Consider the following 22377-nt stretch of genomic DNA (forward strand, 5'->3'; position numbering starts at 1 on the left):
TTATCTTAATGAATAGACCTTCGTTTCTACCCCATTACCATCATGGTTTCACATGATCTGCAGAATTGCTTTGGGTTTAAGTACTCCTTGCTCTGAACTGTGTCCTAGGGAGTAGAGGTAAGGGAAAGGTGGGATGAATGAGATAGTTGCGTAAGATTTTTCCACAAAGATTTTTCACTGTCCAGGCACGAGTTAAGGTAGAATTAGAAACTGACTTCCTGACATTGTGAAAGGACCAGATTGAGAAGGATTGGGCTATATCTTATCTTTGAAATCACCAAGAACCACAGATAAAATGTGAATAAAGGTTTAATGCAGCCGTAGACTGTAAAAGACTGCAAGTGTTTGTTTCAGAAGTAGAACCCTGTTTAGGATTAACTTCAAAATCTTAGGAAGTGGAAACTGGACATGGGAGGGTACATAAAGCATGTTCTGGAATTTCAAATGAAAGTTCATCGGGGATATTGAGATTATCTCTTGGTTAGTGAAAGCAGTGGAAACAGCTATGTTAATCTTATGATCATAAATAATTATCAAGCACTAGGTCCCAAACCAGAATCCATTCTAAGTTCAAAAACTAAACAAAATGATGTCCATCTTCATTCAGGGAACTGTTGGTAGTTTGGGTTCTGCTAATCTCTCCCCATACTCCAGAAAAGGAGGTGGGGGAGGGGGGGAAAGAGATGAGAGTGAGAAAAAGAGAGAGGTCTAGTACTTTTGAGGACAACAGATCTTAGCTAGAAAACAACTCTAATTAATATAAATGCTTATTTGAGCCCTGTCTCACATTCATTAATTTTATTTAACAAGTATGGTATATCAGGCACTGTTCAAAGCTCTTTACAAATATTAACCCATACAATTCTCTTATCAATCCTACAGATTGTACTTTATTAACCTCATTTGATAGATGATAAAGCTTGCCTAACATTGTATAGCTAATAAGTCTTACTCTGGTCTCACTGATACCCCTGTTCTGTGTTGTCTCTTCAGGTAATGTGATATAGTGTGTGAGCTTCTGACCAGATATGATGCTCAGAACTCTTGGCCAGACCATGGAGTCTCCAAATCACACTAATCTGGACACTTCTCTTTTCTTCCTCCTGGGCATCCCAGGTCTGGAACAGTTCCACCTGTGGCTCTCACTCCCCGTGTGCTGCCTGGGCACTGCTACAATTGTTGGCAACATAACCATCCTGGTTATTGTTGCCACCGAACCAGCCCTGCACAAGCCTGTTTACCTGTTCCTATGCATGCTCTCCACCATTGACTTGGCTGCCTCCTTTTCCACAGTTCCCAAGCTCCTGGCCATCCTCTGGTGTGGAGCTGGACATATCTCTGCCTCTGCCTGCCTGGCACAGATGTTCTTCATTCATGCCTTCTGCATGATGGAGTCCACCGTGCTGCTGGCCATGGCCTTTGATCGCTATGTGGCCATTTGCTACCCCCTCCGCTATGCCACTATCCTTACTGACACCATCATTGTCCGCATTGGAGTGGTAGCTATGGTGCGGGGCTCCATGCTCATGCTCCCATGTCCCTTCCTCATTGGGCGTTTAAGCTTCTGTCAAAGCCATGTAATCCCACACACCTACTGTGAGCACATGGCTGTAGTGAAGCTAGCCTGTGGAGATACTAGTCCTAACCGTGTGTACGGACTGACAGCAGCACTGCTGGTCATTGGGGTTGATCTGTTCTGCATTGGTCTCTCCTACGCCTTTATTGCACGAGCTGTTTTTCGCCTCTCATCTCATGAAGCTCGGTCCAAGGCCCTAGGGACCTGTGGTTCCCATGTCTGTGTCATCCTAATCTCTTATACACCAGCCCTCTTCTCCTTTTTTACTCATCGCTTTGGCCACCACGTTCCACTCCATATTCACATTCTTTTGGCCAATGTCTATCTGCTCTTCCCACCTGCTCTTAATCCTATGGTATATGGAGTTAAGACTAAAGAGATTCGGGAAAAGGTGGTCAAGGTGTTCCAAAAGGGGCAGGGCACTGGGGTCAAGGCATCTGAGCGATCCAGGAATATAGAAGAGACTTAGTTCCAAAGAAAGGAAGCTTTTCAAGATTAAATTATCCTCAGTATTTGAAATTGGAAAAAAGTTTTAATAGGGTGATGATGCCCTCCACAGTACCTTTTAGATCATTCCCAAGGTTGAAAAAATCACAGAGGAGATCAAGTTGGTTCAGCATTTTTAACTTAAATCTAAGAAAGCATGACATTGGGACATTGGGAGAGTCTTCCAACCTAGGTTACAAGAGCCTGTGCATAGTCAAAGAAACTCCTCAGTTCTTTGCCCTCTCCAAATACAGAGGCATAGATTTCTAACCTATATTTTAGGCTATAGCTGCTATTTTTCCATCTACAAGGATCAGAAGATGGGGCCATACAGCAAAAGTGAAAGAAATTAGAGCTACAACAGACCATAAGAAGCCTGAAACAGCAATCAGAAAGAATATATGCACCCCTTTGTTCATAGCAGCGTTATTTACAATAGCTAAGAACTATAAACAGCCCAAGTACTCATCAATAGATGAGTGGGTGAAAAAGCTGTGGTACATTTACACAATGGAATACTATGCAGCTGTAAAAAAAGAAGGATCTCTTAACCTTTGACACAGCATGGAGGGACCTCGAGAGTATTATGCTAAACACAGGAAGCCGGTCTTTTGTATTATTTGGCATGATGACATTTTACTTCCCAGCTTAACACACATGCAAGAAAAATAGATTAAAACTAAGAGTGGGAGACCAGAGTACACTATTGTTTTTCCAAGACTAATGAAGAGTATACAGAATAAATAAGCCAAATAAATGAGATCTTTCCTGTAAACATATACTGAGCTTATACCCCTGTAAGAGACAAGATTCATTCTTCTCAGGAAAATATAACACTTTAACCAGAACATCATATTCTTGTTAATGAGATCACACCATACCATCAACAAGCCTTATAAAGAGAAATAATATAAACAAACTCATCCAACACCTTGGTTAAATGACAAGGAGCCAACAAGTCTCAGCAAATTGTCATGCAACTATTGGAATGAAAGAAGGGCATCTCTAATACATAATAGGATTTCATTTTTAGGAAATAATCTGATTAAAATTGTCATATAAGTTTTACATACATGTTTATTTATTATAATGTTTCTTTTAGAGGGATATGTAAGTATAAGAATATGTTTAAAGGAATCAAATTCATCTATAAAATACTTTTATTTAATTCTAGTAACACTGTTTTGGAATTACATAAGTTTAAATGAAAATACCAGTCTATGTTATAATATGTTATGATCATTTTTGTTAATACACGTATAATAAATGTATATCAATACATTTACATATGTGTGTTTTTAATCAAGATAAAGATATACCAGAAGTTTCCTCTAAGTTGTAGAATTATGAATATTTTTTAGTAACCTTTAAAAGGATTAGCCAAGAAAACATATACAGAACACATACACACAGACAATAGTGTGGTGAGAGCCAGAGGGAAAGAGGGGTGTGGCCCATGTGGAGGTGGGCAGAGCACAGTAAAATAGGGGTGGCAAGGACTTAACTTGGGGTGCTGGGCACAAGATGCACTGTGCAGATGTTGTTTTATTAAGTTGTACACTTGAAAACTGCATGGTTTTGCAAATCAATGTCATTCCAATAAATTCAATAAAATAAAATACCTATTATTCCAATTATGTAATATATGTTGGTATTATTTTTATCTATTTTTAAATAGGTAAAAAATTAGAATCAGTTAATTTCTAAAATTATTGTTGTCATCATGATTATTATTTTAAGTTTTACATATTCATCTAATTTTTTTCCATCTAATTTTTTAAATAATGTGGAAATACAATAAGCCTAAACTTTTAATGTCTTTCTTTTCTAGCCTAAACTTTTGATGTCTTTCATAACATTCATTTTCCTTCCTTGAAAGTAAGCCTTTTAAATCAGGGGTCATATTTACATATTTCCTAGACTATCTTGGAGAGTAGAAAAATCTCAATTAACATTAATTAAATAGAGAAATGAAACATTAAATATATTTTTAAAATAAAAAATGAATCAATGTGTGAATTTACAATATTTCCTATTAAATGCTTTTGATCTATTTTTTCACAGAGCAGTGGGAAAAATATAAATTTGTGATAAATATTAAATCCTAGTTTTATTGACAATAACTGTGCTCATTTTCATTCTGTACCTTCCCATATATACATGCTAACACACAAACATACACTCAAATGTGCTTATTCACTTAAATATGTATCATTATTTGGGCATTAATAGTGGAAAGTTCTTTTTCTTCTTTCCATAGAGATTAGCTTGATTCCCCACATCAACATCTGTATCTATGATACTTTAAAATATCCCCTTGGGACACATAACACATATTTTCATTTAAAGGCTCAGTTCAATAGTAAAGAAAACAAGGAAGTTAGAGGTTGGCAGCTACACATGCACATTTATTCTACAATTGTGATTATTTTGACCAAGATCCTGAACACCTGGACCAGATTGCATTCAACTCACTGTTTTGCTATCCAAAACTAAGGTATTTAAGGCATACAAAAGAGAGGTTAGTTGCCACACATTTTTTTTCAGCAGTAAGATAAAATGGAGAGGGGATTTGAATATACACCAATTGCTTATTATTTTTTCAGAAATAAATCTTTTATTTCATTCACACAATTTGAAAGCAGGCATGTTGTGTAAAATTGAGTGTTCCTAGAAAACATGCGCTTTCCAAAACATGGCAATAAATGCAGTCTAATATCATACTGATCATGACTGACTGTGTTCTTTCTTTATCTAAATAGGAATCTTTATTTCAGTAGTGGAAGAAATCATGACAAGGAGAAATAGGAGAATAGAGAATAGCTCTTGACTATTAGAGCAATCTTCAGATTACTTTTGCTTTTTACCTGTCCCTAACTTATTCCTCCAAATTATAGTGCAGTCTCCCTTGATTATTTTCTGGAGAGACTGAGCTATAGCTCTGAGGAGAGGTCCTTGAAGAGCATGCTCACTAACGTGGTCAGCCTGTGTTTACCTTCTATTTCCAAATCAAATTGCCTTTGGAAAATCTGAGCTGTGCTCTCTTGGTGTCACTTTGTGCTGTAGAGTTTTCCTTATACTCTATCAGATGATGATTTTAAAATAGTCAATTTTATTAATGAAGGGTAGAATGACCATTTCTTCTGGTGGGGCACAGAATTTATTTAGGGACACTCAGTTGCTTCCTATGATGTTCATTTTTGTAAGCAAGCCAAAAATCACTGTGGGTCTGAGAATACGCAAAATTTTAATTTTAACGTAATTCAATATGTCACTTTTATGGTAGCATTTTTGTGTCCTGTTTTCAAATATTTGCCTATTCCAAATATCAAAGAGGATGTGTGTTTTGCATTTTACCTTTAACTCAATATTTTTCTAAAATTGTTTTTGTGTATGATATGATTTAGTGAACAAAATAGGTTTCTTTTTCTTTCACATATATTCATTGACTCAGTAGTACTTATTGAAAATAACATTTTTTTTTTCTCCACAATCTGCAGTGTTCCCTTTGTCATAAATTAAACGTTTTAATGTGCGCATCAATATTTGGTTTCTGGACCCTATATTTCTTGCAAAAGCATTTTTATCCATAGTTAAGAGGATGGGCAATCTGTTTTTTAAGGAAGTCACATACATTTTCCATATGCTTATTTTAGGAATTGGAAAAATGAGGTTAAGACCCATATATTTCATTAAGATACTACTTTTTTTGAATTCCTGATATTAGATAATTTGAGAGGCCAAAAAACCCTCAAAGATGTTAAGTGAATTAAAAAATCAGTAATCAAATTTAGGTGTTCTAACAAATTGGTGGTATTTCCACCACATTATTTCAAAATGCTCTTATGGAAAATCAGATACAACATTTTCTGTTTCTGGTAACTGTAGGAGTGTTGGAAAGGTGTTTAATGGAAGCCAATTGGGTTGGTTGGGAAATTTGGTCATGGAGTTCCTTTTAAGCTAGTGGGCAGAAAACTTACATAATATTTCTTGTTGCTGTGCTATCTAAAGGATTATCTGCCTTTCTAATCCACCTGAATTTCCCATGAATTCTTCTTTTGCTACCTGTTGGGCAGAGACTACAATATCTCAGTATTTCTCCCTTCCCTTTTTTACCCTCACTGCTGCGGGTGGGGGTGGGGATGGAGGATATTTTCCTTGAGAGTAGAAAGAGGATTCTGACTTCACTGCTTAACACACTTGTTAAGCACCATAGAGTTAATTTATGACCCTGTGGACTCTTGTGAATTATTTATTCTCTATTACCAAGAAATTTTCTATTATTTGATAATTACAAGATTCTTTATGATCTAGCTCCTGGCCAAATGTTTAGCTTATGACTTTCCCCCACCACACCAGTGAATTCTCCCAGACTTGATTGTTTTGATTTTCATATTTTTACATGTTGATTCTTCTCCCTGGAAATCCTTATACAGATGTGTATCCTTCCAATTTGTCTTTTTTTCAAAATAGATATCAAACACTTTAACATAGTCAATAGTCTAGTGCTCACTTAGTGTCTTGCACAAACTTCTGTTTTAGTTTTTGTCACATTTACTGTGATTGTATATATCTTGATCTCTTCACTAAATTCTGAGCTCCTTAAAAGATAAAAATTTGTGTCTAGTCTTAAATGATGAAAATGTGTCCCCATATTGTCACATAAATATTTCTGAGAAATAAAGAGACTAATAAAAGAATGAGATGCCTTTCCTTCACCCCAAATATTTAGTTAACTTGAAAGTAAGATTTTGGTGTAAGGGCAGAATTTAGGATTAATTAATTTTTCTTTTGGATGAGAAATAAATTTACTGTGTGGTTAGAAGTAAAAATATAAAATTACATTTCTATTGACTCCCACTAGAACCCAATTAAAATAGTTTCCATTGTTAAAGTTATAAAAATGTAAATCCAAAAGGTCAGAGAGAACAAGTGAGAAAATAATAAAAATTAAAGATGTCAGCATATATTAAATTATAAATATTACAGGAGAAACTAGCCTAATAGAAGCAAAATATGTTGATCTTGTTAATAGAATATAATAATACCATGCAACTTTTTTGTTTGTATGTTATTGTATTTGCTACAGACACCAGATGATCTCAGAGAGCAATGCCTGAAGATAAACAAAAAGATTGCTTACAAGACAGAAGGAAAGAAATAATTTGTTACTACTGATAGATTTATTATCTGAAGCAATGTTAGCTGCTTTCAGTTATTATTATACATTTTTTTCTGAATAAAAATATAAAAAACATTTCTATAAATCCATCAAGATAAAGTATAATGGAAAAGGAGGTCTGAAAAGTGAGAAGACTGCCCTAGGTGATTTGGTTCAGCGGATAGAAGCCATCAGCCTGTGGACTGAAGGGTCCCAGGTTCAATTCTGGTCAAGGACACATGGCCAGGTTGGTGGGCTCAATCCCCAATGTGGGGCGCACAGGAGGCAGCCAATCAATGATTCTCTCCCATCATTGATGTTTCTATTTCTCTCTCTTCCTCTCTGAAACCAATAAAAATGTATATTAAAAATATAAAGACTCTTTAAACAATAACAATATCATTTTTAAAAAGTGAGAAGACTGAATAAAAAATTTTACTGAATTGTGAAACACCAAGCCCAGTAGAAGAATAAATAATTCGATATTTCAAATACTTAAAACAGTACCTTAGTAATCAAAAATAATTATCAGCCATTAATTATCAATAAGAATAAAGTTGAAATCATCTGTTGGGTCATTGATAAGGGGATGAAAAAATCTTTTTCAAGGACATATCAATAGAGAGGTGTATACAGTTATTAATAGTTAAATAAGGTATTCTAACAAAGATTCCTTTCTAGAAGTCATAACAGAATTATACTTTATTGTTATTGTTAATCCTCACTGGAAGATATTTTTTCCGTTCATTTTTTTAGAAACTGTGGAAGGGAGCGGGGAAGGCGAAGAGACAGAGAGAAAGATCGATGTTGACCAGACACATTGCTTGGTTGCTTCTCACTAGTGCCCGGACCTGGGCAAGAAATCAAATCTGCAACCACATGCATTCCCTTGACTGGAAATAGAATCCATGAGCCTTTGGTGCACAGGTCACGTTAAAACCACCAAGATACACTGGCCCGGACAAGAGATACACTTTAATATAACTATCTGAGGATGAGAAACTCTCTTTTTTAGAGATTGAAGAAAAATTATTGCCTGTGATGAGAACTTGGATTACCTGATAAAAAGTGGTTGAATGAACAGAAAAATTGACCAACAAATGAGCAACAAATAAACAAAAATCCTACTCCCTGGCACTTAGAAAATATGGTTGTGTGATCATTAAAATGCACTAGAAAATTTTAAAACATGTGGTGAAAGGGACATAGTAACCATAAATTATATTTTCTCTTTTCTTTTTCTTACTCTAGAAAAAAACCCACATAAATTTTAAGCCTAATTGATCATGCTAATGCTGAATAAAACAGACCTGCACCCAGCCTCATTTATTCTTAATGGAATCCCAGGACTTGTAGACATACAAATATGGATTTCCTTCCCATTCTGCTCAATGTATGTCGTGGCTATGGTGGGAAATTGTGGTCTCCTCTACCTCATCCGCTATGAAGACTCACTGCACAAGCCCATGTACTATTTCTTGGCCATGCTTTCCCTTACTGACCTTGTCATGTGCTCTAGTACAATCCCTAAAGCCCTCTGCATCTTTTGGTTTCATCTCAAGAAAATTAGCTTTGATGAATGCCTGGTCCAGATGTTCTTTACCCACACCTTCACAGGAATGGAGTCTGGGGTGCTTATGCTTATGGCCTTGGACCGCTACATAGCCATCTGTTACCCTCTGCGCTATTCAACTATCCTCACCAATCCTGTCATTGCAAAGGTTGGGCTTGTTACTTTCCTGAGAGCGGTATTGCTTATTATTCCTTTTACTTTCCTCACCAAGCGCCTCCCTTACTGCAGAGGCAATATAATATACCACACTTACTGTGACCACATGTCTGTAGCCAAGTTATCCTGTGGCAATGTCAAGATCAATGCCATCTATGGTCTGATGGTTGCCCTTCTGATTGGAGGTTTTGACATCCTATGCATTACAATTTCCTACACCATGATCCTCCGGGCTGTGATCAGCCTTTCCTCAACAGATGCTCAACAGAAGGCCTTCAGTACCTGCACTGCCCACATCTGTGCCATTGTTTTCTCCTACAGTCCGGCTTTCTTTTCCTTCTTTTCCCACCGTTTCAGGGGTCATACAATCCCTCCATCTTGCCACATCATTGTGGCCAATATTTATGTGCTCCTACCTCCCACTATGAATCCTGTTGTCTATGGAGTAAAAACCAAGCAGATACGAGATTGTATCATTAGGATCCTTTCAGGTTCTAAAGATATCAAATCTCATAGCATATGAAAAAGATAATTTCCAGGAGAGAGAAGGGCTCCTATTTAGACAGGAGCTGATACAATATTTTGAGAAGTACTACTTTGACCATGGAAATGAAGCATGTTGAATGGTGCATTTCTAAATACATCTTGAGAATTTCAACATCACTGGCCAGCCCACCAACCCTCCTGTGAATTATTTTTGTTTCTCACTCCATTGAAATAGTAGTCTAATAATTAACTCATATTCCTTGGACAAACTTAATTATTAAAAACTAGAGGCCCAGTTCATGAAACATGCACAGGTAGGGTCCCTAGGCCTGGCCAGTGATCAGGGCTGATGGGGCCTTCAGCTGCTGGCTGGTGCCTTCTTTCTGGCTGCCAGCCAGGGCCTCCCTTTGTTCCATGACACCCCCTGGTGGTCAGTGCACATCATAGCAAGCTCCTGAAGGGATGCTTTGCATATTAGCCTTTTATATATATAGATAAACAAAGTGGAAGGAGATGATTCTGTTTCCAAATAGTGATTATAATTTACAGACTGAGAAACAGTTGTTACTTTCCTCTGGAAAATATTGGCTATATATTTCTAATCAGTATCAAAATACCTTTTTACAATGACTTCTTTCTGAAAAAGAAACAATCAAGACTCCTATAAAGTTACTAACGTAATCAGTTTGAAATCTCTGAGCATCTTACTATTATTAGGCTGAATATGCATACCCTTACCTGATCAGGCACATTATATTCCTGCAAATTAATTTGATATTCAATTTCCTTCAAGAGGGCCTTTGAAAGCATATAATCTAGAGGGTGAGGTAAATAGTTCTCTTCACCAAATGTAAAGACTATTATGTATATAAAACCATGAGTGGGGACTTGTTTCAAAAGTGACTTGTGTCATCTTATCTCCAATTGTGAGTTTAATAAATAAAATTAAATGTCTTTCTAATATGTAAGATTCTTCTAAATTAATAAAAAAGTGTGAGATTAAAGGAAATGGCACTTTTACATTAATGTCTTAGGATCTAAACCAATTACATAAGAAGTATAGTATAAACTGAATTTTTATTTGTATCTTTCTCTGTCAAACATAAAATAGCACACATTGTCTCTCCCCAATTCAGTTAGTTATCCTCATCAAATTTTATTTAATTATTTAATTAGTCTTTACTTACTATCTCACATCTTAAATCCTACAAATAACCTCACTCCCTAATATATAATTACTTTCTATGTGTTACCCTATTTCTGTGTTCACCATAAACTCAAAATTTCTAAAGTAAGAGTTGGTTCCTAAACTGGTTTCTGTGCATGGAGGACAGGGAGAGGTAAAAAGAAGAGGCAGACGATTCAATACTGGTAAGGTAGCATGTTTATAAACAGGAGAACTTATAGTCAAGGCTTGTCTTTGGTGGATGAAAGACAAATAGATCTCCACACCCTCCCGCCAGAATTTTAAAAGTTACATAGAGGCCTTAACTAGGTTCAGTCACATATACTAGCCCCATGGTCGGCAAACCATGGCTCGCGAGCCACATGCGGCTCTTTGGCCCTTTGAGTGTGGCTCTTCCACAAAATACCACATGCGGGCGTGCACGTACAGTGCGATTGAAACTTCATGGCCCATGTGCAGAAGTCATTATTTTGTGGAAGAGCCACACTCAAGGGGCCAAAGAGCCACATGTGGCTCACGAGCCGCAGTTTGCCAAGCCGCAGTTTGCCGACCACTGTCCTAGCCTATGTTGGGGAGTACTAATACTAAATTATGTATATATTGATTTCAGAGAGGAAGGGAGAGGGAGAAAGGCATAGAAGCATCAATGATGACAGAAAATCATCGATTGGCTGCCTCCTGCAAGCCCCACACTGGGGATCCAGCCTGAAACCCAGGCATGTGCCCTGACCAGGAATCAAATCTGCAACCTGCTGGTACATAGGTCAATGCTCTACCACTGATCAATGACAGCAGGGCATGTTTTTAAATTGGGAACATAAGAATATAAATAAATTAATGAAGAAATGGATAGATTTGTGAATAAATGGATTGATTCTGTATGTACATGTTTTCAACATGTGCCCCACAAAGCCTTATATAAAAATAAACAACTGCAATAAATGTTACAATATCTAATACTTATTTTTAAAAGTTTGCTTTCATTCTTTTTTATGTTTTTATTTATTGATTTGAGAGGGAGACAGAGAGAAAGATTGATTTGTTGTTCTACCTATTTATGCATTCATTGGTTGATTGCTGTTACATGCCCTGATCAGGTATACAACCCTTAACCTTGGCGTATCAAACCAATGATCTAAGCCTGTGAGTTATGGGGCCGGGGCATCACCATCATAAATTCATTCTCATACTCAAACACACAACATATAAAAGCTTTTTTTAATTTATTTATTTATTTATTTATTTATTTATTTATTTATTTATTTAGACATAGGAGTAAGAAAGGAAAGTTTTCATTCTCTGAGGGTAGGAGTTAGCTTGATTCCCACAGCAGTGCCTGTATCTCTAATGTGCTGAAATATCCCCTTGAGACATATAACACACATTTTTTTAAATTTAAATGCTTAGTTTAATAGTACAAATATCAAGGGATTTAGAGGTTGAGAGCTGTATATGTACATAAAAATAAACAACTCATGTAGAATCATGATGGGTTTTTTTTTACCAAGATCCTGAGCACCTGGAACAGATTGCCTTCAACTTATTGCTTTTATAACTGGAAACCAAGGTATTAAAGGACAGAAACGTGGAACTAGAAACAAGGTTTTTTATTCTATAGGCAGTGCAATCAAGAGAAGAGAGTGTTTGGATGTATACTAATTGATTATTACCTTCTTAGAAATACAAGTTTGATTCCATCCACCAATTTGAGGACAGTAGTGTTGTGAAAGCTTGGGTTTGGGGGGAAAATGTTCATTTCCCTGTGTCAGATTGCAATTCAGTGTAACTTTTCATTATGATTATAAATAAGTTACTTTCCTAACCAAACTGAATCTGTTGTAGTGGAAGGCAGGTACAAATCACCCCCATAGTTCTCCATCATGGTCAGAACACCCTTGCTGTTTACCGACTTTACCATTGTTCTCCAAATGAGATTCTAATTTACTTGCTTCATGTCTGGAGAGACTTATCTGTGACTGTTTTCTCCACTTTAGAAGTAAAACTTACTTGGAGGAACTTAATGTCATGTTGAGAGGAAACCATGGATGGTAAAATTGTGGACTATGCAGTGAGAAAGCAAACTTATTGTCTATGGTTTTGGGGAAAGAGAACAGACAAAAGATGACAGAAATTTATATTTTATGGTGACTTATGAAGTAGACACTATGGTTCTGTTTCATCTGGTAGTTCAAGTGTAAAATTTTATTCATTTACTCATTAATCTATTCATTCATTCAAAAGTATTTATCAGCATATACTAGTAAAATGTGTCTGGTGGCTTGCTAGATACTGGATATAACTATAAATACAATCTAAAAAATTAAGTTTTTTTAGATTGTGGGTGATTCAAGAATATCTATAATAATAAAAGCATAATATGCTAATTAGACCGGACATCTTTCAGGATGTCGTTCCAGACGACCTTCTGGACAAAGCTGAGGCTGCCAGGGAAGCCCAGGTCCCATGTGCCAGAGGGAAGCCGGTGCCGGCAGCCGGGGGAAAGAAGGCCTACTTTTGCACGAATTTTGTGCATGGGGCCTCCAGTAAATAATTACTTATAATCCATGATATTAAATGACAAAAGAGATTGATTCTGTCAGCACTTCCCAGAAACAGACAGATGGTGTGGGAAGGATTAGTATTGATAGATTGTATTTAAAACATTTTACAATTCTGAAAATCAGTTAAAATTTTTTGACATAGCTACATCAGATACTAAACAAAATAAATGAAATTATTATCAAAAGAAAAATATTAATAGGGAACAAGATATAAATGTCATTTTATGTGACTTAGGGATAATAGCAATATATAATAAAAATAAAACACTAGGTAATAATTTTAATAAAAACAATTTAATAGGAAAAAGGAAGTAAACGTCTAGACAAATTATTTTAAAATAAAAAAGTCAATGCTAACTAACTGCCCACGGGAAGGTGGAATTTGACAAATGATGGAATTGGATTATGTTTTATTTTCATTATTATCCTATAATATTATTTCTTTCTAACACACATTTCTATGACAAAATTGAAAAGAAATAATTAAAATGAGGTGGTCAGAGAAGGGCTTAGTGTTGGTATTAAATGTATAGCAATTCAGACATAAAGCAGCCTTATCTCTTTAGGGTCTCCATTAACTCAAAAATAAGGTGCAAATTTATAAATGTAATTCCTAGGCTTGTGATGAGTATTAAATGAGTAATTTTTGTCAACTTCCTCAAAGAGTATTTAGTATATGAATATGAATCATTAAGAGTAATAAATTAGTGAGGATTGTATCTGTCTTCTTAGTTTCAAAATAATGCAGACAATATATGTGATTGAGCCTGGGACATAGTGGATGTTAAATATGTATTTGTTTAATGAATTGGCAAATTAATGAATTAACAATCAAAACATACTTAGTTTTAACTTGTTTAAGTAAATATTTTCTCTCATTTAAACTATTTGTTTGATATTAAAATGCAGATTTGACCCGGAGAGAAAAAGGGAGAGTGAGAGAAAGAACAGGACTAAGATTGTGTTTTGTTTTGTTTTGTTTTGTTTTGTTTTTTTTCTAATCCTGGAGGATCAGAAAACAAAATATAAACTAAGCAACACACAAAAACTATAAGCTGCTTAATGTTTCTAGCAATCTGATCATGCTAATGCTGAACCAAACAGACATGACTCCAGCCTCATTCATTCTTAATGGTATCCCAGGACTAGAGCACATGCACCTCTGGATTTCCTTCCCATTCTGCACGATGTATGTTATAGCTGTGGTGGGAAACTGTGGACTTCTCTGCCTCATCCGCTATGAGGACTCCCTGCACAGGACCATGTACTATTTCTTGGCCATGCTTTCCTTTACTGACCTTGTCATGTGCACTACTACAGTCCCAAAAGCCCTCTGCATCTTCTGGTTCCATCTTAGGGAAATCAGCTTTGATGAATGCTTGGTTCAGATGTTCTTTATCTACACCTCAACAGGGATGGAATCTGGGGTGCTCATGCTTATGGCCCTGGACCGCTATGTGGCCATCTGTTACCCTCTGCGCTACTCAGCTATCCTCACTAATCCTATCATTGCCAAGGCTGGGTTAGCCACTTTTCTGAGAGTGGCATTGCTTTTCATTCCTTTGATGTTCATCACCAAGAAATTACCCTACTGCAGAGGCAATATAATATACCATACCTGCTGTGACCACATGTCTGTAGCCAAGTTATCTTGTGGAAATATCAAGGTCAACGTTATCTATGGTCTAATGGTTGCTCTCCTGATTGGGGGCTTTGATATCCTGTGCATCACGGTCTCCTACACCATGATCCTACGGACGGTGGTCAGCCTCTCCTCGGCGGATGCTCGGCAAAAGGCCTTCAGCACCTGCACTGCCCACATCTGTGCCATTGTCTTTTCCTACAGTCCAGCCTTCTTTTGTTTCTTTTCCCATCGTTTTGGAGGTCACATAATTCCTGCCTCTTGCCACATCATTGTGGCTAATATTTACTTGCTCTTGCCTCCCACTATGAACCCTGTTGTCTATGGGGTGAAAACCAAACAGATACGAGACTGTGTCATAAGGATCCTTTCAGGTTCTAAGATTACCAAATCCCCATAACATATGAAAGGGACATTTGTCATGGAAGGAAAGAGAAGCAAAGTGGAAGAGGAGTGAAGAGGAAAAAAAGAAGGAAATAGAACGAAAGGAATACTTCTTTTGGTTGTTTAGTCAGGATCTAATAATGCCTTCTTGAGAGTACTGTTTGGGCTATGACAAGGGAGAGTTTGATTCATGCATTCCCATTGTCTTCAGAATCTTAACATCACTGGCATGCCCAGAAACACTTCTGTGAGTTTTACGTCTTCTCATCCTGTGAAGGACTGATCTCATCATTAGCCAAAGTTCCCATAAATATAAGAATAATGGGATGCGGAGACAATGGAGGAAAATGAAATCAACTTTGATGAATGCCTAATGGAAGGAGATTATCTACAATCAGATGCAAGCTTTTCCTATTTTCAAATAGTGATTGGAATTTCCAGTTTAAAAGATACTGTTACTTTCCTCAGAAAAAAATGCTGTATTTTTCTCAATACCAAAATTCCTCTATTTTTTCACTGTTAGACAAGTTATAAAACTGATGAAGAAGTTATAAAATATCCATGAGGTCATTAGATTAATGAGGTTTCAAGCTCTGTTTTTTAACGGGTCCAAATTTGGTCTTTGTTCATTTTATTTATAATTTTCCCCTTAATCAGATTTATAAAAAGTGTTATCTATCTTAATATTTTCAGAGTCAATTTTTGTTATTACTCTTCTTTAATTTTCATAATTTTTTTTCTGTTTTTATTGCATTCATTTTTACCCCTGTGAATTATTTTCTGCCTTTGAGCTAATTCACTTGTTCTTTACCTGGACTTCTATATAAAATATCTGCTTTACTATTGCTAATTTGTCTTTTTCTTTTGATAGAGGTTATAAAAGCTAAAAAGAAAAGAAAACTTCTTTGGATATGTGTTTTAATTATGTCATCCTCATTTTATCATGAAGTTCTTTAAATATAATTTATTTTTATGAATTTCCCTTTTCCTCCCCCATAAGTTATTTAGTAGCATATATTTTATTTTAATTTTTAAATATTTATTGTTGAAAATATTACATATGTACCCCTTTTTCTCCCATTGACTCTTAGCCCTTCCTTGTGCTCCCACCCCCCACCCTAGGCCTTCACTACCCTATTGTCAGTGTCCATGGGTTCTACATATATGCATACAAGTTCTTTGATGGATCTTTTCCCTCCCTCTCAGCCTCCCCCACCTTCCCTCTGAGATTCCACAGTCTGTTTCATGTTTCTATGTTTCTGGATCTATTTTGTTCATCAGTTAATTTTGTTCATTAGATTCCACCTATAAGTGAGATCATGTAATGCTTGTCTTTCTCTGATTGGTTTATTTCAATTAGCATAATACTCTCCAGGTTCCATATATTTTAGATTCTTGCCGAATGGTTCTTTTATTATTAAGTTCTAATTTTATCCTGTTATAGTCAGATAATATATTTTATTGATGTGGATTTGGGTGACTGAGACTTTCCTTGGAACCCAATGTATGTTGATTTCTGTGCACACATCTTGTGGTCTTGTTAATAGGTGAGTTTTCTCATTGCTTGTTGTGGTGTTCTACATCTCCTCTTTGCTCATACTTGCCATGCTATTTGTGTCTTTTTTACTTACATCTGTCAGACCTAAGGTTTAATGTCAATAAAGGGGTTTTCTCTAGATATTTTATTACCAAGTTCATATTTTCTTAAATATTCTTATTTATATACTTTCTTATTGATGTTTCTTTCTAATCAAATTGTAAGGTTCTAAATAGAAAGAAATGTTTCCTTCTTGCTCAGTATAGTAACAACAGGCACAGTTCATGCACATGTTTGCATACGTACACAGGACATTAAAAAATATTTTTTGAATAAATACATTGATAAAATTATCAATTTTATAAAAATACTAGAGGCCTGGTGCACAACAATTTGTGCACTCGGGGGAGGGGGGTCCCTCAGCCCGGCCTGTGCCCTCTCCCAGTCTGGGACCCCTTGGGACATAACGACCTGCTGGCTTAGGCCTGCTCCCGGGTGGCAGAGGGCAGGCCCAATCCCTAGGTGCAGCTCCTGGTCGTGCTCAGAGCAGGGCCGATTGGGGAGTTGGGGCGCCTTCCCCTGTCATGCACAGAGCAGGGCAGATTGGGAGGTTGCTATGCCACCCTCAGTCACGCTCAGGGTAGGGCCAATTGGGGGGTTGGGGCATTGCCCCCTGTCACACTCAAGGAAGGGTCGATGGGGAGGTTGCGGCGCCACCCCCTGTCACGCACAGAGCAGGGCCCATCAGGGGGTTGGGGAGCTCCCCCCTGTCATGCACAGAGCAGGGCCGATCAGGGGGGTTGGGGCTCCATACCCTGTCATGCACAGAGCAGGGTCAATCAGGGGGTTAGGGAGCTCCCCCCGTCATGCACAGAGCAGGGCCGATCAGGGGGTTGAGGAGCTCCCCCGTGTCATTCACAGAGTAGGGCCGATAGGGGAGTTGGGGCACCGCCCCTTGTCACACTCAGGGCAGGGCGGATCAGGGGCTTGGGGCGCCACCCTCTATCACCCACAGAGCAGGGCCAATCAGGTGGTTGGGGCGCCGCCACTCTCATACTCAGGGCAGGGCTAATGGGGAGATTATGGCTCTACCCCGTCACACACAGAGCAGGGCCCGTGGGGGGCAGGGGGGTTGGGGCCCTGCCCCCTGTCACACACAGAGCTGCAGGGCGATCAGGGGGTTTGGGCACTGCCCCCTGTCACGCTGATCCCGGTGCTGTGATGCCTCTCAGCTCCACTGATCCCTGTGCTGGGAGGCATTTTACCCTTGGGTGGGGGCTGGCTGGTTTGCCCTGAAGGGTGTCCTGGATCAGGGTGGGGGTCCCCACTGGGGTGCCTGGCTAGCCTGGGTGAGGTGATGATGGCTGTTTGCAGCTGGTCACACACCCTTCAGGGTGGGGGTCCCCACTGGGGTGCCTGGCCAGTCTGGGTGAGGGGCTGAGGGCTGTTTTCAGGCTGGGGGTGACTGAAGCTCCCAACCGCTCCTTTCTTTCTTTTTTTTTCTTTTTATTCTGGGCCAGCTTTAGCTCTGAGGCCTTGGCTGCTGAAAACAGGTTTCTGGCCTTTTTTTACTGTCTGTATTTGATACAATGTTGTGGTCTGGCTGGCTGAAGCCCTGCTGAGTAAAGCAGGTTTCTGGGGGTTTTTTAGCTTCTATATTTGCAACATAGTTACTTAGAGTTGCAGCTGAGACGCCGGTAAGTCAGGCGGGGAACATTGGAGTCCTCCGTCACTGAAGCAAGCAAGCCTCCCTGTTCGCATCAGCTGCCTGGCTGCCGGCCGCCATCTTGGCTGCCAGTTAATTTGCATATCTTGCTTATTAGCCAATGGGAAGGGTAGTGGCCGTACACCAATTACCATGTTTCTCTTTTATTAGTGTAGATAGAGGTGAAAAATAAGAAGAGGGACTTTAGGAATAAGACCATCATTCCAAATTCTGAAGAACAATAATATCTAAAGAGCAGACATTAAAATAAAAGACCATTCAAGATACTTGAAAGAAATGAACAGTGGAATTATCAGTAGACAGAGAAGAAGAGTCAACCACACTACTTGAAAAATCTTATCCCTGAAGCAAAGGAAAGTATTAGAGTAGTTTCTTCTTCAAATGAGAATAAAATTAATTGAGAATTAAACATGTTGAAATGTTTGAGGGAGGAAGCCGTAGAATTGTAATAGAGACCATGAAGATGAAAAATGGATAAGAAAATAAGTATCCAAGAAGAGAAGCATGACTTGGGGTATTAGCACAAAGAGGAGCTGTCACTTCCATAATAGCAGGCAGGCTGCTGGAAAGAGGTGTAAATGTGGCGCTGAGCTTGTGATTTTAGTTGTAAGAAGTTGGTAAAATTTACAGAAATTTTTATCTCCCTTTTTCTTTCTTTTCTCCTCTCATTCTTTGGTATATTAGTAGAACACATTCTAAAATGGAACATTCTTCTCATGATGTTACAAACATACTAGAGGCTCGGTGCATGAAAATTCGGGTCCCTCAGCCCGACCTGTGCTCCCTTGCAGTCCAGGACCCCTCAGGGGATGTCCACCTGCTGGCTTAGGCCCGCTCGCTCCCCGGGGGATTGGGCCTAAACTGGCAGTCAGACATCCCTCTGGCAGTCCGGGAGCCCTTGGGTTATGTCTGACTGATGGCTTAGGCCCGTTCCCCCCAGGGGACATCCTTACTGCTGCTGAGGAGGTGGGAGAGGCTCCCACCACCACTGCTGCACTTGCAGTCATCAACACGGCTTGTGGCTGAGCAGAGCTCCCACTGTGGGAGTGCATTGACCACCAGGGGGCAGCTCTTGCATTGATCATCTGCCCCTTGGTAGTCAATGCGCATCATAAGGATGGGTTGTTCTTGGTCGTTCCACCATTAGGGTCAATTTGCATATTACCCTTTTGTTATATAGGATTGGTTTTTAAAAAACTTAATCCTTGACTGTTGTTATTGCAAGACAAGAAAACTAACATCTTGTACAAGAATTATATTTTACCCTATGTATCTTGCCATACTTCCTGCACATACAATTTCTTGTGCTTGAAATGCACTTCTTTTTCTACTTTATCTTTTTGAAGGTCCTCTGTTCACCTTCCAAGGTCTATCTCAAAATGTACATCTTTTGAGAACCATTTTTTCTTATTTAATTACTTGTAACTAATTACTTATTTTCATGTGCTGCTAATAATACAGAAGTGTACATTATATATATTGTATCATGTTATGATATAATGTTATATTAGGTTATGTTTTATATAATAATAAAAGCGTAATATGCTAATTAGACTGGACATCCTTCCGGATGAAGCTTGGGCTGTGAGGGAAGCCTGAGTCCTGGGTGCCTGCCAGCAGCTGGAGGGAAGCCTGGGTCTCAGGTGCCAGAGGGAAGCCTGGGTCCCAGGTGTCAGAGAGAAGCTGGTGATGGCAGCCAGGTGAAGGAAGGCCTACTCTTGCATGAATTCCATGCATAGTATATTATATTATACTAGAGGCCCAGCGCGTGAAATCGCACAAGACCCAGAGGTCCTGCAACCAGTGCCGCAGGACTCAGAGTCCCACCCGCAGCTGCCTCAGGACCCATCAATGCACCCCTTGGTGACTGATCATTTGGTCATTCAGGCATTCTGGCTTTCCAGCATTCCGGCCACTGGCTTTTTATAACATAAATTATATTATATTATATTATATTATATTATATTATATTATATTATATTATATTATATTATATTATATTATATTATATTATTTTATATTATATTAAACTAGAGGCCCGGTGCACAAAAATTTGTGCACTGGCTGGGGCGGGGGGGGGGGTGTCCCTCAGCCCCACTTGTGTCCTCTCACAGTCTGGGACCCCTCGGGAGATAACAACTTTCTGGCTTAGGCCCACTCCAGGGTGGCAGAGGGCAGGCCCAATCCCTAGGTGCCTGCCCCACAGCTCCTGGTCGGGCTCAGAGCAGGGCCGATTGGGGAGTTGGGGCACTGCTCCCTGTCATGCACAGAGCAGGGCGGATCAGAAGGTTGTGATGCCACCCTCAGTCATGCTTAGGGTAGGGCCGATTGGGGGGTTGGGGCGCCGCCCCCTGTCACACTCAAGGCAGGGTCGATGGGGAGGTTGTGGCGCCACCCCCTGTCATGCACAGAGCAGGGCCGATCATGGGGTTGTGGTGCCACCCCTGTCACATACAGAGCTGGCCGATCAGGGGGTTGGGGTGCTGCCCCTGTCACACACAGAGCAGGGCCCATCAGGGGGGTTGGGGTGCTGCCCCCGTCATGCACAGAGCAGGGCCGATCAGGGGGTTGGGTAGCTCCCCCCTGTCATGCACAGAGCAGGGCCAATTGGGAGGTTGTGATGCCACCCTCAGGCACGCTCAGGGTAGGGCCAATTGGAGGGTTGGGGCGCTGCCCCCTGTCACACTCAAGGCAGGGTCGATGGGAAGGTTGCGGCACTGCCCCCTGTCACCCACAGAGCAGGGCTGATCGGGGGGTTGGGGCACTCCCCCCAGTCACATGTAGGGCAGGGCCCATGGGGGCGTTGGGGCGCCACACCCTGTCACACACAGAGCAGGGCCAATTGGGGTTGGGGAGCTGACCCCTATCAGGCACAGAGCAGGGCTGATCAGGGGGTTTGGGTGCTGCCCCCTGTCACAGTGTTCCAGGGGCCAGGAGGCCTCGCTGCTCCGCTGATCCTGGTGCTGGGAGGCATATTACCCTTTTACTATATAGGATAGAGGCCTGGTGCATGGGTGGGGGCTGGCTGGTTTGCCCTGAAGGGTGTCCCGGATCACGGTGGGGGTCCCCACTGGGTTGCCTGGCCAGCCTGGATGAGAGGATGATGGCTGTTTGCAGCTGGTCACACCCCCTTCAGGGTGGGGGTCTCCACTGGGGTGCCTGGCCAGTCCGGGTGAGGGGCTGAGGGCTGTTTTCAGGCTGGCAGGTGACTGAAGCTCCCAGCCTCTCCTTTTTTTCCTTTTTTTTAATTCTGGGATTTGTTTACGTTCTATGGCTGTCACTGGAGCTGAGAGCCGGCTTTACCTGTGAGACCTCGGCTGCTAAAAGCAGGTTTCTGTGCTTTGTTTACCTTCTGTATTTGAAACTTTGTTGCGACTCCAGCTCTGAGATCCCAGCCGGCTGAAAGCAGGTTTCTGGGGTTGTGTTTAGCTTCTATATTTGTAACAATGTTTCTTAGAGAGCAAGTTCAGAGCCCAGCAGCGGCAGGCGGGGAAGATTGGCTTCCTCCATCACTGGAGCAAGCAAGCCTCCTGTTCGTGTCAGTAGCCTGGCTGCCAGCCGCCATCTTGGTTGGCAGTTAATTTTCATATCGCCCTTATTAGCCAATGGGAAGGGTAGTGAAGTTACAGCTAATTATCATGTTTCTCTTTTATTATATAGGATTATATTATATTATTATATTATTTGTATTATATTCATGTAACTCTACCTTTGCAAGATAATAATTTTCTCAAACTCAAGATTGTTGGTTCATTGTTTAAAATTTCTAGCAACTGAAAATATCTAAACATGGTTAAAGTTCCTAAATATTTATTAAATGTGTGTATTTTTATGAGTAAATAATGTATCTTTTATACTTTCCTTTTAATTGTTCTTGTTCCTTATTCTTTTTTAATTTAAATT

General features: G+C 39.6%; 3 protein-coding genes across 3 annotated transcripts; all 3 read left to right on the top strand.

Moving 5' to 3' along the window:
* The first annotated feature begins 1031 nt into the window (after positions 1–1031).
* Positions 1032–2045, top strand: LOC118664409 (putative olfactory receptor 52P1). Its single transcript, XM_036324482.1, has one exon. The coding sequence runs from the start codon at positions 1032–1034 to the stop codon at positions 2043–2045; it is 1014 nt and encodes a 337-aa protein (XP_036180375.1).
* Positions 2046–8509: 6464 nt separating this feature from the next.
* LOC118663171 (olfactory receptor 52N4) lies at positions 8510–9475 on the top strand. Its single transcript, XM_036322609.1, has one exon. The coding sequence runs from the start codon at positions 8510–8512 to the stop codon at positions 9473–9475; it is 966 nt and encodes a 321-aa protein (XP_036178502.1).
* A 4792-nt stretch (positions 9476–14267) lies between these two features.
* Positions 14268–15227, top strand: LOC118663181 (olfactory receptor 52N4-like). Its single transcript, XM_036322617.1, has one exon. It carries the CDS (start codon positions 14268–14270, stop codon positions 15225–15227), a length of 960 nt encoding a protein of 319 aa, XP_036178510.1.
* The last annotated feature ends 7150 nt before the right edge of the window (positions 15228–22377 follow it).

This window comes from Myotis myotis, unplaced genomic scaffold, assembly GCF_014108235.1.
Source record: "Myotis myotis isolate mMyoMyo1 unplaced genomic scaffold, mMyoMyo1.p scaffold_m19_p_10, whole genome shotgun sequence".
In the NCBI taxonomy this organism is placed as follows: domain Eukaryota; kingdom Metazoa; phylum Chordata; class Mammalia; order Chiroptera; family Vespertilionidae; genus Myotis; species Myotis myotis.